The 17,925-nt window shown below is 42.1% G+C and overlaps 1 protein-coding gene across 6 annotated transcripts in view; it reads right to left on the bottom strand.

Moving 5' to 3' along the window:
- Positions 1–17,925, bottom strand: part of mast2 (microtubule associated serine/threonine kinase 2) — a 153,001-nt gene that overhangs the window by 28,159 nt on the left and 106,917 nt on the right. For all 6 annotated transcript variants that reach the window (XM_017479805.3, XM_017479806.3, XM_017479809.3 and 3 more), the window contains one exon: positions 4,767–4,858. In XM_017479805.3, coding sequence (XP_017335294.1) covers positions 4,767–4,858 — 92 coding nt within the window. The remainder of the gene's footprint in view (positions 1–4,766; positions 4,859–17,925) is intronic.

Here is a 17,925-nt window from a genome sequence, read left to right as displayed (position 1 = left end):
AATGCAGGGCTGTCGCGATGATGACACTATGGACGTATCTTACGATACATGGACATGACCTCCATCGTTTCCGCTGACCTCGAGATCGATATAGTGTTTACGTTTGTGTTTGTTTACATAAGAACGAATGACGCAAACATTTTAGCCGTTCTGCTTCTGTTGTCTCGTCTGCTCCAGTGCGGTCAAATTAACATTCCGACTTCGAATGTTCTGTCAATTTAAGATAAAATGCACACTGTGTGCATTCGAATTTAAGATTTGTACCAAGCACTAGCACCGATTTAATTTTTTTTTTTTAACGGCATGCAAGAGATTAACAACGCACTGTAGATGTAGATGCACTGTAAATGTAGAAAGGAAAGTTCTAGTGTTTTGAAATAATCCAGCCGTGGTCAGTAAAGTCGGGGATCGAGCCGCTTAAGCTGCGTGAGCCGAAGCTGAAGAGCGAACGGACGGCGGTAAACTGAAGCGCTTTACTAGCGGGTTAATTAACTCACCCGAACACTTCCTATACACGGATGAGATTAGTCAGACCTTTACACGCAACATAAACACAGTATCACAACTCGCTTCCGCACCACAGAATGATGCGAACACACAGGAGAACATGAAGTCAAGTAAGACGCTCGGTAGAACGGTAAGTCACGCTGCGAGTACGCTCGTCCTGTACAGCGTAGAAAATCCACTATATTGTATTACAGTCCATTTCATTAATTCTTTTGGCTGTGTGGTTTTATTGTATTGATTTAGGATATTAAATAAATAATTTTACAATGTCTTAATTAAATTCCAAATAATTAAAAGTTCATCGCTCTTTGAGAGAGTGTACTTATTTTTACTCATTGTTATGCTGTTATATCATCATTATATCAGAGGCATAAAAGTCTTAAACTGGCAATAATTTTGCGTAATCGTGATTATTTCTGGGACAATATATCGTCCAACTAAAGTAGTTACGGTGACGGGCTTACACACGTGTTGATCTGTAGTGCTCAGTAAGCTGTGCAGTTTTGTGATGAGGAACCTGTTGAGGAAACACGCCGAGGGACGAATCAGCCTGCTGCCTGCTCGTGACAGATTGGAGGCTACAGCACTCTACACTAACACATGGGTAGAACATGGAAGAGACTGTTTAAATTCTACCTCACGTCTACCAGTATAAATACCCATCCTCCGTGTGGTTTGCACACTCCCTGCAGAAACGCTGCCTGTTTTGACAACTACATAAGGACATGCTTCAGCTCTGTGCAGCCAAATTCGTTCGATTTGCTTCACGGCTGCACCTGTTTCCTGCTCCCTAATTAATACTTTCTCTCCCCATTTTAATTTACCGCTTTCCAACTCACGGTGTTCCTGTATTTCATAAGGTATCTCCATGAAGCTTATTTAACTAAAACAAAACGTGTCATCCTTCCTTTCTGGTTTTCTCTGCCGCTGTCTCTATACTCACCTTTCAGATTGTACTTCCTTGCCTGGCCTTTTCTCCTCTCACTGCTGTGTGTGTTAATTGGAACACAAAGGTGTTCGTGTGTGTGAGAGAGAGAGAGAGAGCAAGGGAGCGTGAGAGAGAGAGAGAGCGAGTGAGGGAGAGCGTGAGAGAGAAAGAGAGTGAGAGAGAGCGTACAAAACAGCGCTCTGGTCTAAGAACAGACCAACAATTAAGCGTTATAACCCGAATCCTCACCTTTTCACAGAGATCGTAAACGAAATACTTTTTTGTCACTACGGAGAAGAGACTGTACGCTTTCATGACACCATAATAAATTACACCTCAAGTTTTGGGCTGTTTAATTACAAGTGACTAAATTATGGCGGAGATAGCAACCTCACGTCAACAACTTTCTGCTGCCAGATTTATTATTTCTTTATTTAGTTATAATTTAGGGTAAACTCTCAAATAAAAAGGTTGGGGGGGACGGGGGGGGCTTGGAGGCAGAGGTGTTTTAAACAGCGGCTAGATTTCAAAGTGGATGAATAAGATAATAATAATAATAATAATAATATTGAGATCACAATTCTCACTGGTGATTGTTAAGGAACACAATGCACGTGTAGTAAATACACTGCACATTTGTACAGTAAAATCCTGCTTTTTATGCAGAATTGTGCTATTTAGTATAAAACTTTATTCACATTAGTTTTCTAAGAGTGCAGAATGTCCTTGTGAAGTTAAAAGGACAGCAGCGATGAATAATAAGTCGGTTTGGATAAATAATTAGTCACTGCGATGTTCTTCGGCTCATCTCATCATCAGCGGTGGGTGAAAACCTGTCTTTATAAACGGATAAGCGTGCAATGACGCACTGGTGAGTTTTGAGAGAGAGAGAGAGAGGGAGAGAGAGAGAGAGAGAGAGAGACTGCTCATTCAGTCATGACTGACTCATCTTCATTCATTTCACACATTTATTCAGTCTTCATTCGTTCATCAACTGGGGATTTTTAATATTCACTACACATTCGTTCTGTTTTAAAATTCACTCACGGCTTTGCAACATTGTTTCTCTGTTTTGGCTTCCACAGATTGGGTGAGTTGCTGTACTTCAGGTGTGTGTGTGTGTGTGTGTGTGTGTGTGTGTGTGTGTGTGTGTGTGTGTGTGTGTGTGGAAATGAAGTGCAGATCTATGGCCATTGATCAAAGTGAATAAAGATGAAAATATTGGCCCCGTTGTATTACTCGGTGATTACCTGAGACTCGATGCTGTTCTTGAATTGAACTGCACCGAGACACCAGGTCAGATCACGATTTTTATTTGAGTGCAGGACTAGACAGAACGTTAACTAACATGGAATTAACCGTCAGTTCGTAATCTCAGTGCTCCGGAGCGTGGGCCAAGTGACGTACGTTAACTAAGTCAACACTCGGTCGTCTTCTTTCTCGTAGAATCGTGAAGACGGCTCTCTGCGTGTTGGATCTTGGTTGTAACAACAGACAGGAGCCTTTTTATTTATTTTTTTTATTTCAATTGAACTTCCAGACAGCCTCAAGATTATCTCTCATGTGTTTGCAGAGGAACTCTGGCGAACTGTTTTGAACGACCATCAGAGGGACATTTTTGAAACATCACTAAAAGCAAGTGGTGTTTTCTCAACTGATGCTCTCAAAGAATCCCCACCCACACACCGTCCCACCCCTCACCCACCGTCTCATCATTCTGGTATTGGCCAATTCTTAATCTAATCTCCAGCTAGATCTGTCCGATCATACAGGGAGGGTGAAGATGCTGCTTCTGAGTCACGTGAAGCCAGCCAACCACGCCCCTCTGGAATTGCCGAGGAAAGCGCCGTCTGCCCTCTTCCTCATACCTGAGCTTACGGATGCCCACTATCAGCTAGTGTCGCTGTGATTGACAGATGAGAAAAAGCATGCCCCGCCCACACAGACAGCATGGCCAATTTTACTCTCTTGGACTCCTGGCCACTGACAGCTGTGACATCACCGGGATTCAAATATACGATCTTCCGGACAATACGGCGAACATCTTTATGTTCCTCCACAAACCAAGTTAACAAAAATGACAAAATGCTAAGTTTTCTACAAAAATCTAACTGCGTTTACTCAGAATGAAAAATGAAGGACTTTTTAAATTATTTATTTACAAGCAAGCGCGTTTCCATAGCAAAATGTTCAACCTAAAAACCAAGCACTCTCAAACGTCTGTACGAATCCGGTTATAATCTGTTAGTGCTCAGCCAGGAGGATGAATATGTACTCACCATGTGAACAGCGTGCATACACACACACACACACACACACACACCACAAAAATCAGCATTTGAAACATATGCACAGCCTCATCACTCTATTGTCCTGCAGCGTATTGAGCAGGCGTCACACAGTGACAGCAGATTCATCCGTCACTGCTGGAGTGGCTCGAGTGTTTCAGCTGTACCCAAGATGCATACATACACAATCATCACACACATGAGACGAACACTTCAAGCATGAGCACGTGTGTTTTGCGCGTGTACATATAAATACACTGTTGATTCACTCAGCATCGGGTCAGCTGAAGAGTCTTTGAACTGGTCTGTATGATTGTGCCGATTGTGTCTGTAATACTTCTTCCATTAAAGTAGAAACATTCAAACCGTTTCCCTAAATGCTTTGGACTCTGGCTGCAGGGAAAAGGCTCTGAATAAATGCGTCATTTTTTTTTACATTTACACTGACGGCATTTGGCAGACGCCCTTATCCAGACCTACAGAAGTGCTTTGAAGTCTCCATCAGTAAATACGTCCCGATACTGGTTCACAAGGTCACGGACTAAAAATACCCTCAGTCTAGAAATTCTGTTGAAAAAAGGGTCGTCGATGAACATTTTACATCATAGTTTAACTTCTGGGACATTCTGTATTTTAAGGCTAAAATTAAGGAACGATCCTGATTGACCCAGATGTGTATCAGAAACCGTTACGTAGCAAAAGCAGAGAAGCTCGGCTTAAAGATCGCCGGACGTACTGCGAGCGTGAATCACTATGTGCTTTTTAAAAAAAGAAGAGCAAGAGGGTGACGATATGGCAGGATTTTCCAGCCGCTAAAATCTAAGAATACTTTAATCTGACAAAATTGTTCCTTTTGTTGATCGTATTTCTGTTATACCTCTTATGAAAACACTGTAAAGTTCCAGAGTACACATCGTAGCGAGAACGGCCCGTAGAACATGTACGTGTACCGCGGTACCACATGCACGGTACTCTGACCGTGCTTAAGGTACTACTTTTATGGAATATAAAATGGACAGGTTATCTGAGGATTATTTCTTTACCGGGATGTCCGTGCAGTGGAGAGTGAGGTCTGGGCAGAGTGGGAGAGGTGCTGGAGGTCACGATCAGGCTCTTCCTGTTGCTCGTCCGACAACTGAATTTTAAAAAAGAAGAAGAAAAACACACGTTACGTGTCATTATACGCAAACACACACTGCATACACGTATCTAGGAAAGCCACACTGAACTGAGCTCACATAATACCAAATGAACTGAAGTGTGGGTTGAAGAAAGACAGACACATGCAACATCTGATCTAACAAGTGGCCGCTCCTAAAACCACAAGAAAGTTCCGATATTAGAGATGTCCATGCAGTTAGTCACTCTTAGGCCAGTTTTCCACTCGACTCGGTTCGCTTTACTTTTCCGAGCTTGCTTTTCCACTGCGGTTTCGTGCCGCCTCAGCACCTCATCTTCCACTCGCCTTCACACAGGAATAATGTTGTATTATCGAAGCCCTGTACAAATACACGGTCTGTAGGCTGTGTTCCAAACGCCTTTCGTAAAAATGTATGTAAAATAACGGCGCTCTAGAACCTACGCAGTGCTCGATATGACTAAGTTAGATTCAGTCGAGACGGGAGTGACTTCGATAAACACCTGTTTGGAAATCGGTAACAAGCGAGATGTAAAAACCTAAGACAGAAACCTTTGCTGTAATTGTTGTAATGTTATCTGTAATGAGAGAAATGATGCATCATTTTTAATTAATAGAATATTACCGTACACAAACTATGTATTAAATGACACATTTATTCGGGCACAATACAGAATTCCCTACTCCCTCAGCGCCTGGCTCACATTTAGTATCGGCTCAGCTCGCTCGGAGCCTCGACCGAGGTGGTACTAAAAAAAGTACCAGGTACTATCCACAGTGGAAAACCACCGAAAAGCAAGCAGAGTCGAGTCGTACAGTGAGTTGGAAAAGCGCCATTAAATCCCTGTGAGTGTCCCATTTTAGCAGGATGAAAAGCACCAATAGTCCGGTTTCTCTCTCTCTCTCTCTCTCTCTCTCCACTTTAAATGTTAAAAGTCTCATCAGAGCTGACAGATGAAAAAAAGCTTCACACCAGTTTCACTCGAGATCTGCCTCCAGCTGCTCTAACACCACCTCACACTCCACTGAGCACATGCTGGAGTCCTGACTGCACAACACTTTCTTAAAGAGGAGCAGGCAGAGCAGAACGGTGCAGGGTTAACAACAATGGCTTCTTTCCCGCCTCACACATGTGCACACACACACACACACACTCATTTTAAATAAATAAATAAATAAATAAATAAATAAATAAATAAATAAAAGCCTGACCAGTTCTGATGCAAGGTGAACTTGTACCAGAATGATGGGAAGAGAAGAATATGGAGAAGGAAAGGAAGCGGTCATGATCCAAAGCATACCACATCATCTGTCAAACATGTGGAGGAGGTGTTATGGCATGGGCATGTACGGCTAGGAGTGGAACTGGGTCACTGGAGATTATTGATATGACTGCTAAGAGAAGTAGCAGAATGAACTCTGAAGACTATAGAGCTATACTTTCTACTCCGATTCAGTCAAATGCTGCAAAACTGATAGGACAGTGCTTCACTGTACAGATGGATAATGACCCAAAACCATACCGCGAAAGCAACAAGAGAGCTTCTTAAGGTTAGTTCGCGTTCTCGCTGTGATCACGTCACCCTGTAAAGGACTTGTTTTCTTTAACCTGTGGTGTTTTATTCCTCACATAAGAACTACTTTATAACATAATTCCATTGCTCTAGGATCTAGGATACCCCTGGTAAAAAAAAAAAAATTAAATAAATAAATAAAATCAGGTGAACTGAATTTGATGGACTCTAGATAATTTTGTAAATAATATCTTCATTATTTTTATTTCCAGGCCATCTGATCCATTTTCGCAGGTGACCGTAAAAGACGAGTCAACCAACCTGTGTGTTTAAGGATGTGTAGGAACGCTGTTAGGATATTAGAGCTGTTACCTCCCGATCATTATTTAGGATTTAGGATTAACCCTCTCATTCAGGGTTCTACAGGGATTTCAAGTGAGATTAGTAAACAAGTTAAATGTGTATTTTACACACATGGCACAACTATGTTGGTGTATTCACACCCAGTGAGCACCTTTTTAACAAACACAGCAGGAGGGAGCACTGCCAGAGGCTTGTATTAACCGCTTCACAAAGCTAATGATATTCAAGACCAGTATGTGGAGTACAGACGGGGCTGATCCCACTGAAACGACACGGTGTCATCAAAATTAAAAGGAACAAAACTGGAGCAGAAAGCCCTGGTGCATTAGCATAGTAATAACGCATGCAGCTGTGGTGAGGTCATGGGTATAAAATGAAAGTTAGGGTTTAATTACAGTAATTCAGCACAGAAAACGTTTCCTAGCATCCAAATGCCAAGAAAGGCTGAATTAAGGCTGACTATTTCCGTATTCCCCCCCCCATCTTAATGGAGTTTCGGGTTCATTCTGATTGTTGTTTATTTAAACTGGTTATAATTAATGAACCAAAAGATACTTTTCCTTTTAAGATAACAGTTTATAACGGCTTGTGCTATCTTCTACAAGTATATAATTATGCATGTTTAAACTAATATATTTAAACATGCTAAGGCCAATTTCTCATTCGCAGCATTACAAAACCTTCAGAAATCTTCATTAAGCACTTTATTCTGATCAGAATCACTTAAACAGAACTTTTTCAACAGCATGAAGTCGGTTAAAAGGTCTTACCCAGTAACACGCTATGCAAAAGTTGAAAGAAATTCCAGAAATGATGAGGAAGAAGGGGATTGAAATACATCAGTCTGGGGAGGGTTACAAAGCTGTTTCAAAGGCTCTGGAACTCTAAAGAACTACAGTGAGAGCCGTTATCTCCAAATGGAAAAACTCAGCACAGTAGTGAACCTTCCCAGAAGAGGCCGACCTTCTAAAATTCCCCCAACAGCACAGCAACTACTCATCAAGGAAGTGACAAAAGAGCCAAGGACAACATCAAAGGACCTACAGGCCTCTCTTGCATCAATAAAGATCACTGTTCATGACTCCACTATCAGAAAGACACTGGGCAAAAATGGCTTCCATGGAAGAGTGGTGAGGTGAAAACCACTGCTAACCCAGAAGAACATTAAGGCTCGTCTGAATTTTGCCAAAACACACCTTGATGATCCTCAAATCTTTTGGGAGAATGTTCTGTGGATTGATGAGTAGAAAGTATAACTGTTTGGAAGACAGGAGTCCCGTTACATCTGGCGTAAACCAAACACAGAATTCCACAAAATGAACATCATACCCACACTCAAGCATGGTGGTGGAAATGTGATGTTGTGGGGATGCTTTGCTGCTTCAGGGTCTGGGAAACTTGCCATAATTGAGGGAAACATGAATTCTGCTCTCTACCCGAAAATCCTAAAGGAGAATGTCCGGTCTTCAGTCTGTAAGTTGAAACCAACCAACCAACCAACCAACCACCCACCCACCCACCCACCCACTCATCCACCTATCCATCTATCGGGGGCATAGCTGCTTTTCTCGGTCTTCTGAGAGCAGAATTCTGCCTGCACAATTGAACATGCTTAACGGTTCTTCATTCTGAGCTTCGGAAATACACTCAGCTGTCCAAAGCAAAGTGGAATTGAATATCCGAGCAGCTGTGTGTCTAGATATCCCAGGTCGAGACAACATGTACGAACTCAAAGATGTGAGATGCGAGCTCCCCGTTACACAACGAGGACATTTTAAAGCCATATGTTCACAGCTGTCATGTATAAGGAGAGGAAACCATTGACTCTGTATAAAGAATATAGTATTGCATACTAGCAGATGGTCAGACACAGAGCTGGACAGAGACACACACCCCCCCCTAAGTCCTGACAGTGTGTTCCAGCAGACTGGAAAAGTCACTTAATTGTCATTTATGTTTGTCATCAGATCCATGATTACACTCTTCATATTTTGAGCAAACAGAATAATGCGTGGCCTGAGGCCTATGCGCACCAAATGTCACAGAGCTGAACAGCATAATTGTGGCTAACAGATGAGACGGGCTCATTAACACCGAACACTGCAATTATGCAGAAACACCTGCTGGCTGGGCTTCTCGAGATTCTCTCGGCTGCTTTCTTCCTACTCCGTCTTCTGAACAAAACATGCCACGGTGTCTGGGACTTAAAGCGACAGCTGCAGATATTTCAAAAGTACAAGTCATAAAAGACGAGTGATGATAAGGCTGATTAAGGTTAGTATACAGCGTGTGCTGAAGCCGTTGTAGCTGTCGTGCCGTGAGAGTGAGCACACTATATCTCTGTGTGCCATTTTACCAACACCAGGCACCACAAAGCATCTTTGTTCAGCCGAGTTTTCCACTCGAAACGCCAGCAATTTCCTTTTGGACGGACGGCGGGAGGACAGAAGGGTAATCAGATGATCAGAAACACACCTCACAGCAGGACAATTCATGTGCAGGCAAAGATCGACTGAGGCTGTAAGCTACACATAAAGCTTCCCACAGGATAAGTGGCTGTGGTCAATGAGGGAAGACTGCACGCTGAAAAAGAGAGAGAAGGAGGAGGAGTATATCAGAAGCACATCCCGAGTGATTCTGGAAATCTTTCACTGATAAACACGTATCATTCCCTTCAGTAATGAAAAGAAAAGAAAAGAAGCAAGCCACCAGATACAGGGCATTATTAGTGGAAGACAGGAGCTAAAGTGCTGCATCAAAACATCAAGACTATAGGAAGGGAAGGAGGGAGGGAGGAACGAAAGAAAGAATGGATGGATAAAAGAAAGAAAGGAAGAAAGAAAGGAGGAAGGAAAGAAGGAAAGAAAGGACAGATGAAAGAAAGAAAGAAAGATTGAAAGAAAGAAGGAAAAAGAATGGATGGGGAAAGAGAAAGAAATGATGGAGGAAAGAAAGAAGGAAAGAAAGAAAGAAAGAAAGAAGGAAAGAAAGATTGAAAGAAAGAAGGAAAAAGAATGGATGGATGAAAGAAAGAAATGATGGAGGAAAGAAAGAAAAAGAAAGAAAGAAAGAAAGAAAGAAAGATTGAAAGAAAGAAAGAAAAAGAATGGATGGATGAAAGAAAGAAATGATGGAGGAAAGAAAGAAAGAAAGAAAGAAAGAAAGAAAGAAAGAAAGAAAGGATGGGGAAAGAAAAAGAATGGATGGATGAAAGAAAGAAATGATGGAGGAAAGAAAGAAAGAAAGAAAGGATGGGGAAAGAAAAAGAATGGATAGATGAAAGAAAGAAATGATGGAGAAAAGAAAGAAAGAAAGAAAGAAAGAAAGGATGGGGAAAGAAAGAAAAAGAAAGGATGAGGAAAGAAAAAGGTTGGAGGAAGGAAAGAAAGAAAGAAAGAAAGGATGGGGAAAGAAAGAAAGGTTGGAAGGAAGAAAGAAAAAGGAAGGATGAGGAAAGAAAGAAAGGTTGGAGGAAAGAAAGAAAGAGAAAGGATGGAAGAAAGAAAGAAAGAAAGAATGGTGAACAAAGGAAGAAATGATCATGAAAAGGAAGAAAGAATGGACAGAAGAAAGGAAGGGAGAAAGAAATGATGAAGGGAAAAAGAACTGATTAAAGAAATGAAAGCATGGACAGAAGAAAGGAAGGAAGAAAAGATGGGGGGAAAGAGGAAGACAAAGAAAGATAGAAAGGATGGAAGAAATGACAGGAAGTAAGAAGGAAGGAAAGGAGAAAGATGGAAGAAAGAAGAATCCCGAGTGTGACTCGTCCTGCAGCAGTCTGTGGCATGTGAAGGTAACGACTCTGGAAATCTCGCTCCATCAAAGTTCTTCTTTACTGCAGAACCTTTAAATGTCTCATGTACAACACCACACCTGATACTGACTCTGTTCTCTAACTACAGCCTCTTCAGAACGCTAGACCTGTTACACGCCTCTTACACACTGAACCCTGTGAGTGTGTAAAAGGTTAAACACTCCAACACAGTAACTGACCATAAACATCACTGAATATTTCACTTCAGTGTTTCAGCCCACAGGAGCGACACATCCGGGTCTCCAATACACCACAAAATGGTGTCGTCAGGCAAAAAAAACCTGGAGTGTGTATACGGTCAAGGCTCACTGATCATACCGAGTGTGTGAGACAGGTGCTCTGTTCACAACACACACACACACACACCCCACAAAGCTCATTAATAATGCAGAGACCTGCATGTGCTTAGAGGATCAGAGAGATTAGTGGGTGAAACGGGAAAACAGTCAAACAGAAACAAAAGGAGAACCATTTCCCTTTTCTCACAGAATATGATTTGTGTAAACATTCTCGTCTGTTTAACCCGCGTCACAATCCACATGTTGGCCTAAAACATGAGTTCCCTAACTAGGGGTCACTTGATTTACAAACGGGGTCATGAAAGAACCCCCCCCCCCCCCCCCCCCCCCATTTATTTATTTATTTATTTATTTGACAGATATCACTAACTATGAAGGCTGCCGTTGTGTGTTTCTACTCTGAAATGTCACTGGGAGTCAAACAAGCCACATGTAAATAAAGAGCGCGTGTGCTGTTACAGTGTTTTTCACTGTCCTGACACACCGCGCATGAGTTCAGCAATAGACACCGCCACGTTTCTCACAGACTCGGACACAGTGCAACGATTAAATTCATGAAAACGCATCAAAACCGTTACTGGACATGGATTTCCAAGCGTGACTGTAAATAATGAGGCGTGGGGCAGGGAGTTTTGGTACACTGCAAAAAAAACAAAAAAAACAACAAAAAAAACAACAACAACAACAACAAAAAGGAGCACACTGATATTTCTTTGCGTGAGCTGAAAATGACGGATCTCTTTGCAGCCTCCGATCACCGTGAAGCTGGGCGTGATTAGGAAACCAGACACGCCCTATCAAACACACCTTCAAACATCTGTCAATAATTACAAGCTCAAATTTCCCGCTTTATAGCCGGTTTATAGTTGTCACTTATGATACCGTTACAATCGTCTGGAATAAACGCTGTAGGCTTGGAGTCACAGAAAACAGTGTCCATTTTGGGTTATTTGCCCAAAAAGTGGGAATCCTTGTCTTAAAATAAATACAATCTCTACAAACACACAAGTGAAAGCCATGAGCCCTGGTCAGGTAGCAGAAGAACAAAAGAACAGATCATGAACGAATGGGTGGGTGAATGAATGTAGAGTTTTCCCACTAAACATACTTTTTTCCAAATTACAGCATGAATGGGGAGGAGTCATATCCCGCCCGGCTCCTCCTACCTGTTGCGCAGAGTCGAGATAACTGCCATGGGGCGGAGTGTGTTTCAGGCTGGGTAAGAGTCTTGGTTAAATGTGTTGGTTTGCGTCGTGTTGTTTATAAGAGGCTTACAGGAGGAGCTGGATCAGATCTAGCGCCACCCCTTTTTTTCGACTCTGCAGCAAGGACTATTTCAATGATAGTAGGGCCCTCCCTTGTTCACAGAGATCCTGAATGACGTGCGCTGCTTTGCATGCACAGTGGGATAAACTGCATGCGGAAAAAAAAATAAAATAAAATGCTGCGTTGCTGGCCGTTTAAAAACAATAATTGCGTACATTACGTCACATGCAAAGTAGATTATGTAAATCAGGCTTCGGCATGTGCTGTTCGTTCTTGATCGTCACAGTGAGTTCAGATGTCTGAATGATTCAGAGAAAAGTCAAACTGAACCCAATGAATGGCGAGTAAACGGCAGTGGAGGTGCGAATGTGCGGTGGATATCTAATAGGAAACTGTGTAAGGGATATAAACCTGGAAAAAGTCCAGGTGATATTTTTTCTAGTCTTCAACAGTCCAGTTTGGGTGAGTGTGTGCCCATGATGGCCTCAGATTCCTGCTTTGGGCTGACAGGAGAGGAACCCAGTGAGGTCTTCTGCTGTTGTAGCTCGTTCACCTCAAGGATTGATGTTTTGAGCATGCTGAGACGCTTTTCTGCTCGGCACGCTTGTAAAAAGTGATTATATGAGTTACTATATCCTTCCTGGTAACTCAAACCAATCGGACCTTTTTTCGTATTTCACACCATGATTCTGTGTGTGTGTGTGTGTGTGTGAGAAATTCCCAGAAGATCAGCAGTTTCTGATGTACTCAAACCAGTCCTTCTGGTAGTGACAACTATACCATGGTTAAAGTCACAGAGATCACACTTGCTCCTCTTTTTGATGTGAAAATGAACTGAAGCTCTTGACTTGTATTTGCAGGATTTTAAGCATTGCACTGCTGCCACGTGATTGGCTGATTAGATTGGCTGATGAGATAAGTGCATGAACGTGCGCTTGCACATGTGCTCCTAATGAAGCTATTAAAACATGGTGAATGTGAAATAATTCTGTCTTCCTCTTGTGGAAACATACTTCCCGCCTTTATTTCCAGGTTTAGTAAACAGCACTAAATCTACTTGCATTGACTCCGCCCTGGATTTTTACATTCTTAAGTAGAACCACCATAAAATGGCACGTTCATTATCAACATGCTCTTATTGGCATTTGAAATACGCAGTCCTCTGTATAACCGGGTTTGTGTGGGTGTTAGTGAGACTGCGTGTCCTAGATGTTCGAAAACATGCACGCGCATCTAGACTTCGTTTGATTTTCCCCCAATCCGAGCTTTACACCAAAAGTGATCAACATTAGTGTAAAAACCTGTCTAGGCACTCGGCTTATCACGTAAGTCTTAAGTAGATAAAAAGAAGAGATATTTAAGAGTCAAGGCCCAGCTTGTCAGAGATGAGTAGATGAGTATTACAGTAAGGGGATAGAAAGAGAGAGAGAGAGAGAGAGAGAGAGAGAGAGAGAGAGAGAGAGAGCGCTTCAGGTGGCTTTTAATCTGGCTATTAAAGGGAAATGTACCAAGTCGACATCCCTGTCACAGTTTGATGCAAAAGTTTTGACTATTATTAAGCCTAAGCTCTGTGAGGACGATGAGTCCAGACAGGAGGAACACCCCGCAGAGTCCCTGCACACAGAATTCAGCCGAAACGTTCTGAGAGCGCAAGGAAGAACCCCAACTAACCCATGCAGAGATGAATTGGGCAGATATCAGTAATTTCTAAATATTCAAAAACGATCTCTTAAATTCTGGACTCATCTTAAATCAAGCTCTCCTAAATACACTTCAAAACAAAGCCCTTAAAACCCAAGAGTTAAGCCCTAAAGCCAGTCCCTCCGTCAGCTGGCTCTGAAACTCACAAACCCGCCAACATCTAACAATCAATCTCACACCAGCTCAACTGCACTAAACCCAATCAGAATAAACCCAATCAGAAAAACCTGTAAAAATGGAAAAAAAAAAGAGAAAGAAAATATGGAGGAAAGAAAGAAAGGATGGAAGAAAGAAAGAAAGGATGGAAGAAAGAAAGAAAGGATGGAAGAAAGAAAGAAAGGATGGAGGAAAGAAAGAAAGAAAGGATGGATGGAAGAAAGAAAAAGGAAAGAAAGAGAGAAAGGGTGGAGGAAAGAAAGAAAGAAAGGATGGATGGAAGAAAGAAAAAGGAAAGAAAGAAAGAGAGAAAGGGTGGAGGAAAGAAACGATGGAGGAAAGAAAGGATGGAAGAAAGAAAAAAGAAAGGATGGAAGGAAGAAAGGATGTAGGATGGAAAGAAAGAAAGGATGGAAGAAAGAAGAAAGAAAAGAAAAAGGATGGAGATAAAGGATGGAAGAAAGAAAAAGAAAGGAAGGATGGAGGAAATAAAGAAAGGAAGAATGAAAGAAAGAAAGAAAGAAAGAAAGAAAGGATGGGGAACTCAGCTCAACTAAACTAAACCAGATTGGAATAAACCCGATCATAAAGGTAGTAAAAATGCACATCTGCAGCTCTGGGAAAGCGAAAGTAAAAACCAAAGTAAACTAGAAGGTTCTCCTAAACAGAAAATCCGAGCTGGCAGAAAACCTCTTCAGCGTCAGAGTCAGATCCTTACAGAATCCAGGCTCAGTGATCACGGAGAACGGCAGACGCAAACAAACATGGCCTCGGAAGGAAGGAAGGGTGTGGCGAGGGACTGGCGAGGATGAGACAGAGGCACACCTTCTCCTTCACTGTGAAGCCTTTCAGAACATAAGAAAAATACAGTGAACAATTCTCTAAGGTCTGACCACAGCATTCCCACCCATCAGAAACAAACCAAACGCAGGTGCTACCGGGGGCGGAGTCACGTGCCTGCGGCAGTTCTACAAAGTGCTTTACACTGTTTCTCATCCTCACACACACACCAATGGCAGCAGAGCTGCCATGCAAGGCGCTAGCATGCCATCGGGAGCAACTTGGGGTTCAGGGTCTTGCCCAAGGACCAGAGTTGGGTATAACGCGTTACTGTAATCGAATGACTTTTCCTGATAACACAGTAATGTAACATTATATTTCAGATTGATGCAGTTCAATTACAGTTAAATTTATTGTTAAGAAAACAATATTAAATAAAATGCTTATTTTTTAAAATAAATAAATAAAATCAGGTTTTGCCCCGAAGTTTTTTTTTTTCCTTTAGCCCTGAATAATTCTCCACTAGGAGCGGTTTGTCACTACGTAACTGAACGTCAGTAAAAGAAGACGGCAGTGTTGTAATTTAATATCTTCAGTGAACATCTGCCAAACGCTAGCTCACAGTCAGTGTGAGGATAAATATATGTACGCTGATTTTTTTAAACCAGTAAAGGGGTTGAAACTGAAACAGTGACATCCTCTGATGCTGAGCAGGAAAACAAGGTGTGTAAATGTCTATATGAGTTCCAGTTTACGTGAACATGATATGAGCAGAGAGGAAGGAAAGAGAATGTACTCTGCATGGCTCTGTAGCAGCTGAACCCATACAGTGATAGCTTAGCTCTGCCTCCCCTTGGCTAGTGACACCAAATGAGCCTTGTTATAAAAGTTTTATATTTTATCCGTCTGGTAGTTCTACAAACAGTGACAACACCCGAGGCAAGGTTTATGATAAATCCGACTTTTTCTGCTGTCATACACTGACGCGCTAAAATTACTGAAAGAACCATGAGTTTCACTGCGCAGTGTATTTTTGTAGGTTTGACAGGTTTTGAAAGTAACGTTATTTTGAGAAACTTACCCTTGTAGAAGACTACAATCAGTGGACAACCCGCTCTACCACCTGAGACACCTTGTATTTTGTCACTTCATTTATTTATTTTTTATTTATTATTATTTTTTGGTAATAATTACTACTATTTTTTATTCTATTTGTATTATTTTTATTCTCCTTACTTATCTACAGTGATGCTTTAGCGATATTGTATGTAAACAATCATGCCAACAAAGTTACTTGAAATTGAAACAGAGAGGGAGGGGGAGAGAGAGAGTGAGTGAGAGATTTTGAGTGAGAGAGAGTGTGAGTGAGAGCGAGAGTGAGAGTGAGTGAGAGATTTTGAGTGAGAGTGTGAGTGAGAGAGAGAGAGTGAGTAAGACAGTGCGAGTGAGAGACAGTATGAGTAAGAGAGAGTGTGAGTGAGAGAGAGTGTGAGTAAGAGAGAGTGTGAGTAAGAGTGTGAGAGAGAGTGTGAGTGAGAGAGAGTGTGAGTGAGAGAGTGTGAGTAAGAGAGAGTGAGAGAGAGTGAGTGAGAGATTTTGAGTGAGAGAGTGTGAGTGAGAGAGTGAGAGTGAGAGAGATTTGGAGTGAGAGAGAGTGTGAGTGAGAGAGAGAGAGTGAGTGAGAGATTGAGTGAGAGAGTGTGAGTGAGAGTGTGAGAGAGAGTGAGTGAGAAAGTGTGAGAGAGAGAGAGAGTGAGAGATTGAGTGAGAGAGTGTGAGAGAGCGTGTGAGTGAGAGAGAGTGAGTGAGAGAGTGTGAGTGAGAGATTGAGTGAGAGAGTGTGAGTGAGAGAGAGTGAGTGAGAGAGTGTGAGTGAGAGATTGAGTGAGAGAGTGTGAGTGAGAGAGAGTGTGAGTGAGAAAGTGTGAGAGAGAGAGAGAGAGAGTGAGTGAGAGATTTTGAGTGAGAGAGTGAGAGTGAGTGAGAGATTTGGAGTGAGAGAGAGAGTGAGTGAGAGAGAGAGAGTGAGTGAGAGATTGAGTGAGAGTGTGAGTGAGAGAGAGTGTGAGTGAGAGAGAGTAAGTGAGAGTGTGAGAGAGAGAGTGAGTGAGAAAGTGTGAGAGAGAGAGAGTGAGTGAGAGATTGAGTGAGAGTGTGAGTGAGAGCGTGTGAGTGAGAGAGAGTGAGTGAGAGAGTGTGAGAGAGAGAGAGAGAGAGAGAGAGTGAGTGAGTGAGAGAGTGAGTGAGAGATTGAGTGAGAGAGTGTGAGTGAGAGAGTGTGAGAGAGAGAGAGAAAGAGAGAGAGAGTGAGTGAGTGAGAGAGTGAGTGAGAGATTGAGTGAGAGAGTGTGAGTGAGAGAGTGTAAGTGAGAGTGTGAGAGAGAGAGTGAGTGAGAAAGTGTGAGAGAGAGAGAGAGAGTGAGTGAGAGATTGAGTGAGAGTGTGAGTGAGAGCGTGTGAGTGAGAGAGAGTGAGTGAGAGAGTGTGAGAGAGAGAGAGAGAGAGAGAGAGAGAGTGAGTGAGAGAGTGAGTGAGAGATTGAGTGAGAGATTGAGTGAGAGAGTGTGAGTGAGAGATTTAGAGTGAGACATTTAGAGTGAGACATTTAGAGTGAGAGATTTAGAGTGAGAGAGTGAGTGCTTGAGAGAGATTTCGAGTGAGAGAGATTGAGAGAGAGAGAGATAATGAAGAGAGTGCATTAGGAATGAGAAGCAGATTAAATTAAATAAGGAGAAAGAAGGACTCGGATGATGGAGAGGGAAAGAAAGAGAATCAGACGAGTAAAATGAAATTGCGTAACTGAGAAAAAAACCTCATCAGGAGTTTAAATGATGCGCGATAAAAGAACACTCCCTCACCTGCTTTATCTTCCAGTGTCACTGTCCAGGTAGACACAAGCAGACGAATAATCAAGTGCTCTAATCTATTGATCATCGTTAACGTTATCTCTACAATCTATTCATCAAATAATATTTCACTTTCCATTGCCTGACAGAATAAAGGGCATGAAGCTTCTGAGACTCACTGGCCATATCCGTACATTGTCCAGCACCAGACATGGAGCTTGTTGGTCTGCAGTAATGCTGGAGACAAACCCAAATTAATCTAACAGTGCCATTACTTACATCTTACTGGACATAGACAGAATGAGTCTGAACATAAACTGCAGGA

The sequence above is a fragment of the Ictalurus punctatus genome, chromosome 11 (assembly GCF_001660625.3).
Source record: "Ictalurus punctatus breed USDA103 chromosome 11, Coco_2.0, whole genome shotgun sequence".
In the NCBI taxonomy this organism is placed as follows: domain Eukaryota; kingdom Metazoa; phylum Chordata; class Actinopteri; order Siluriformes; family Ictaluridae; genus Ictalurus; species Ictalurus punctatus.
This window is presented reverse-complemented; position numbering and strand designations above follow the sequence as displayed.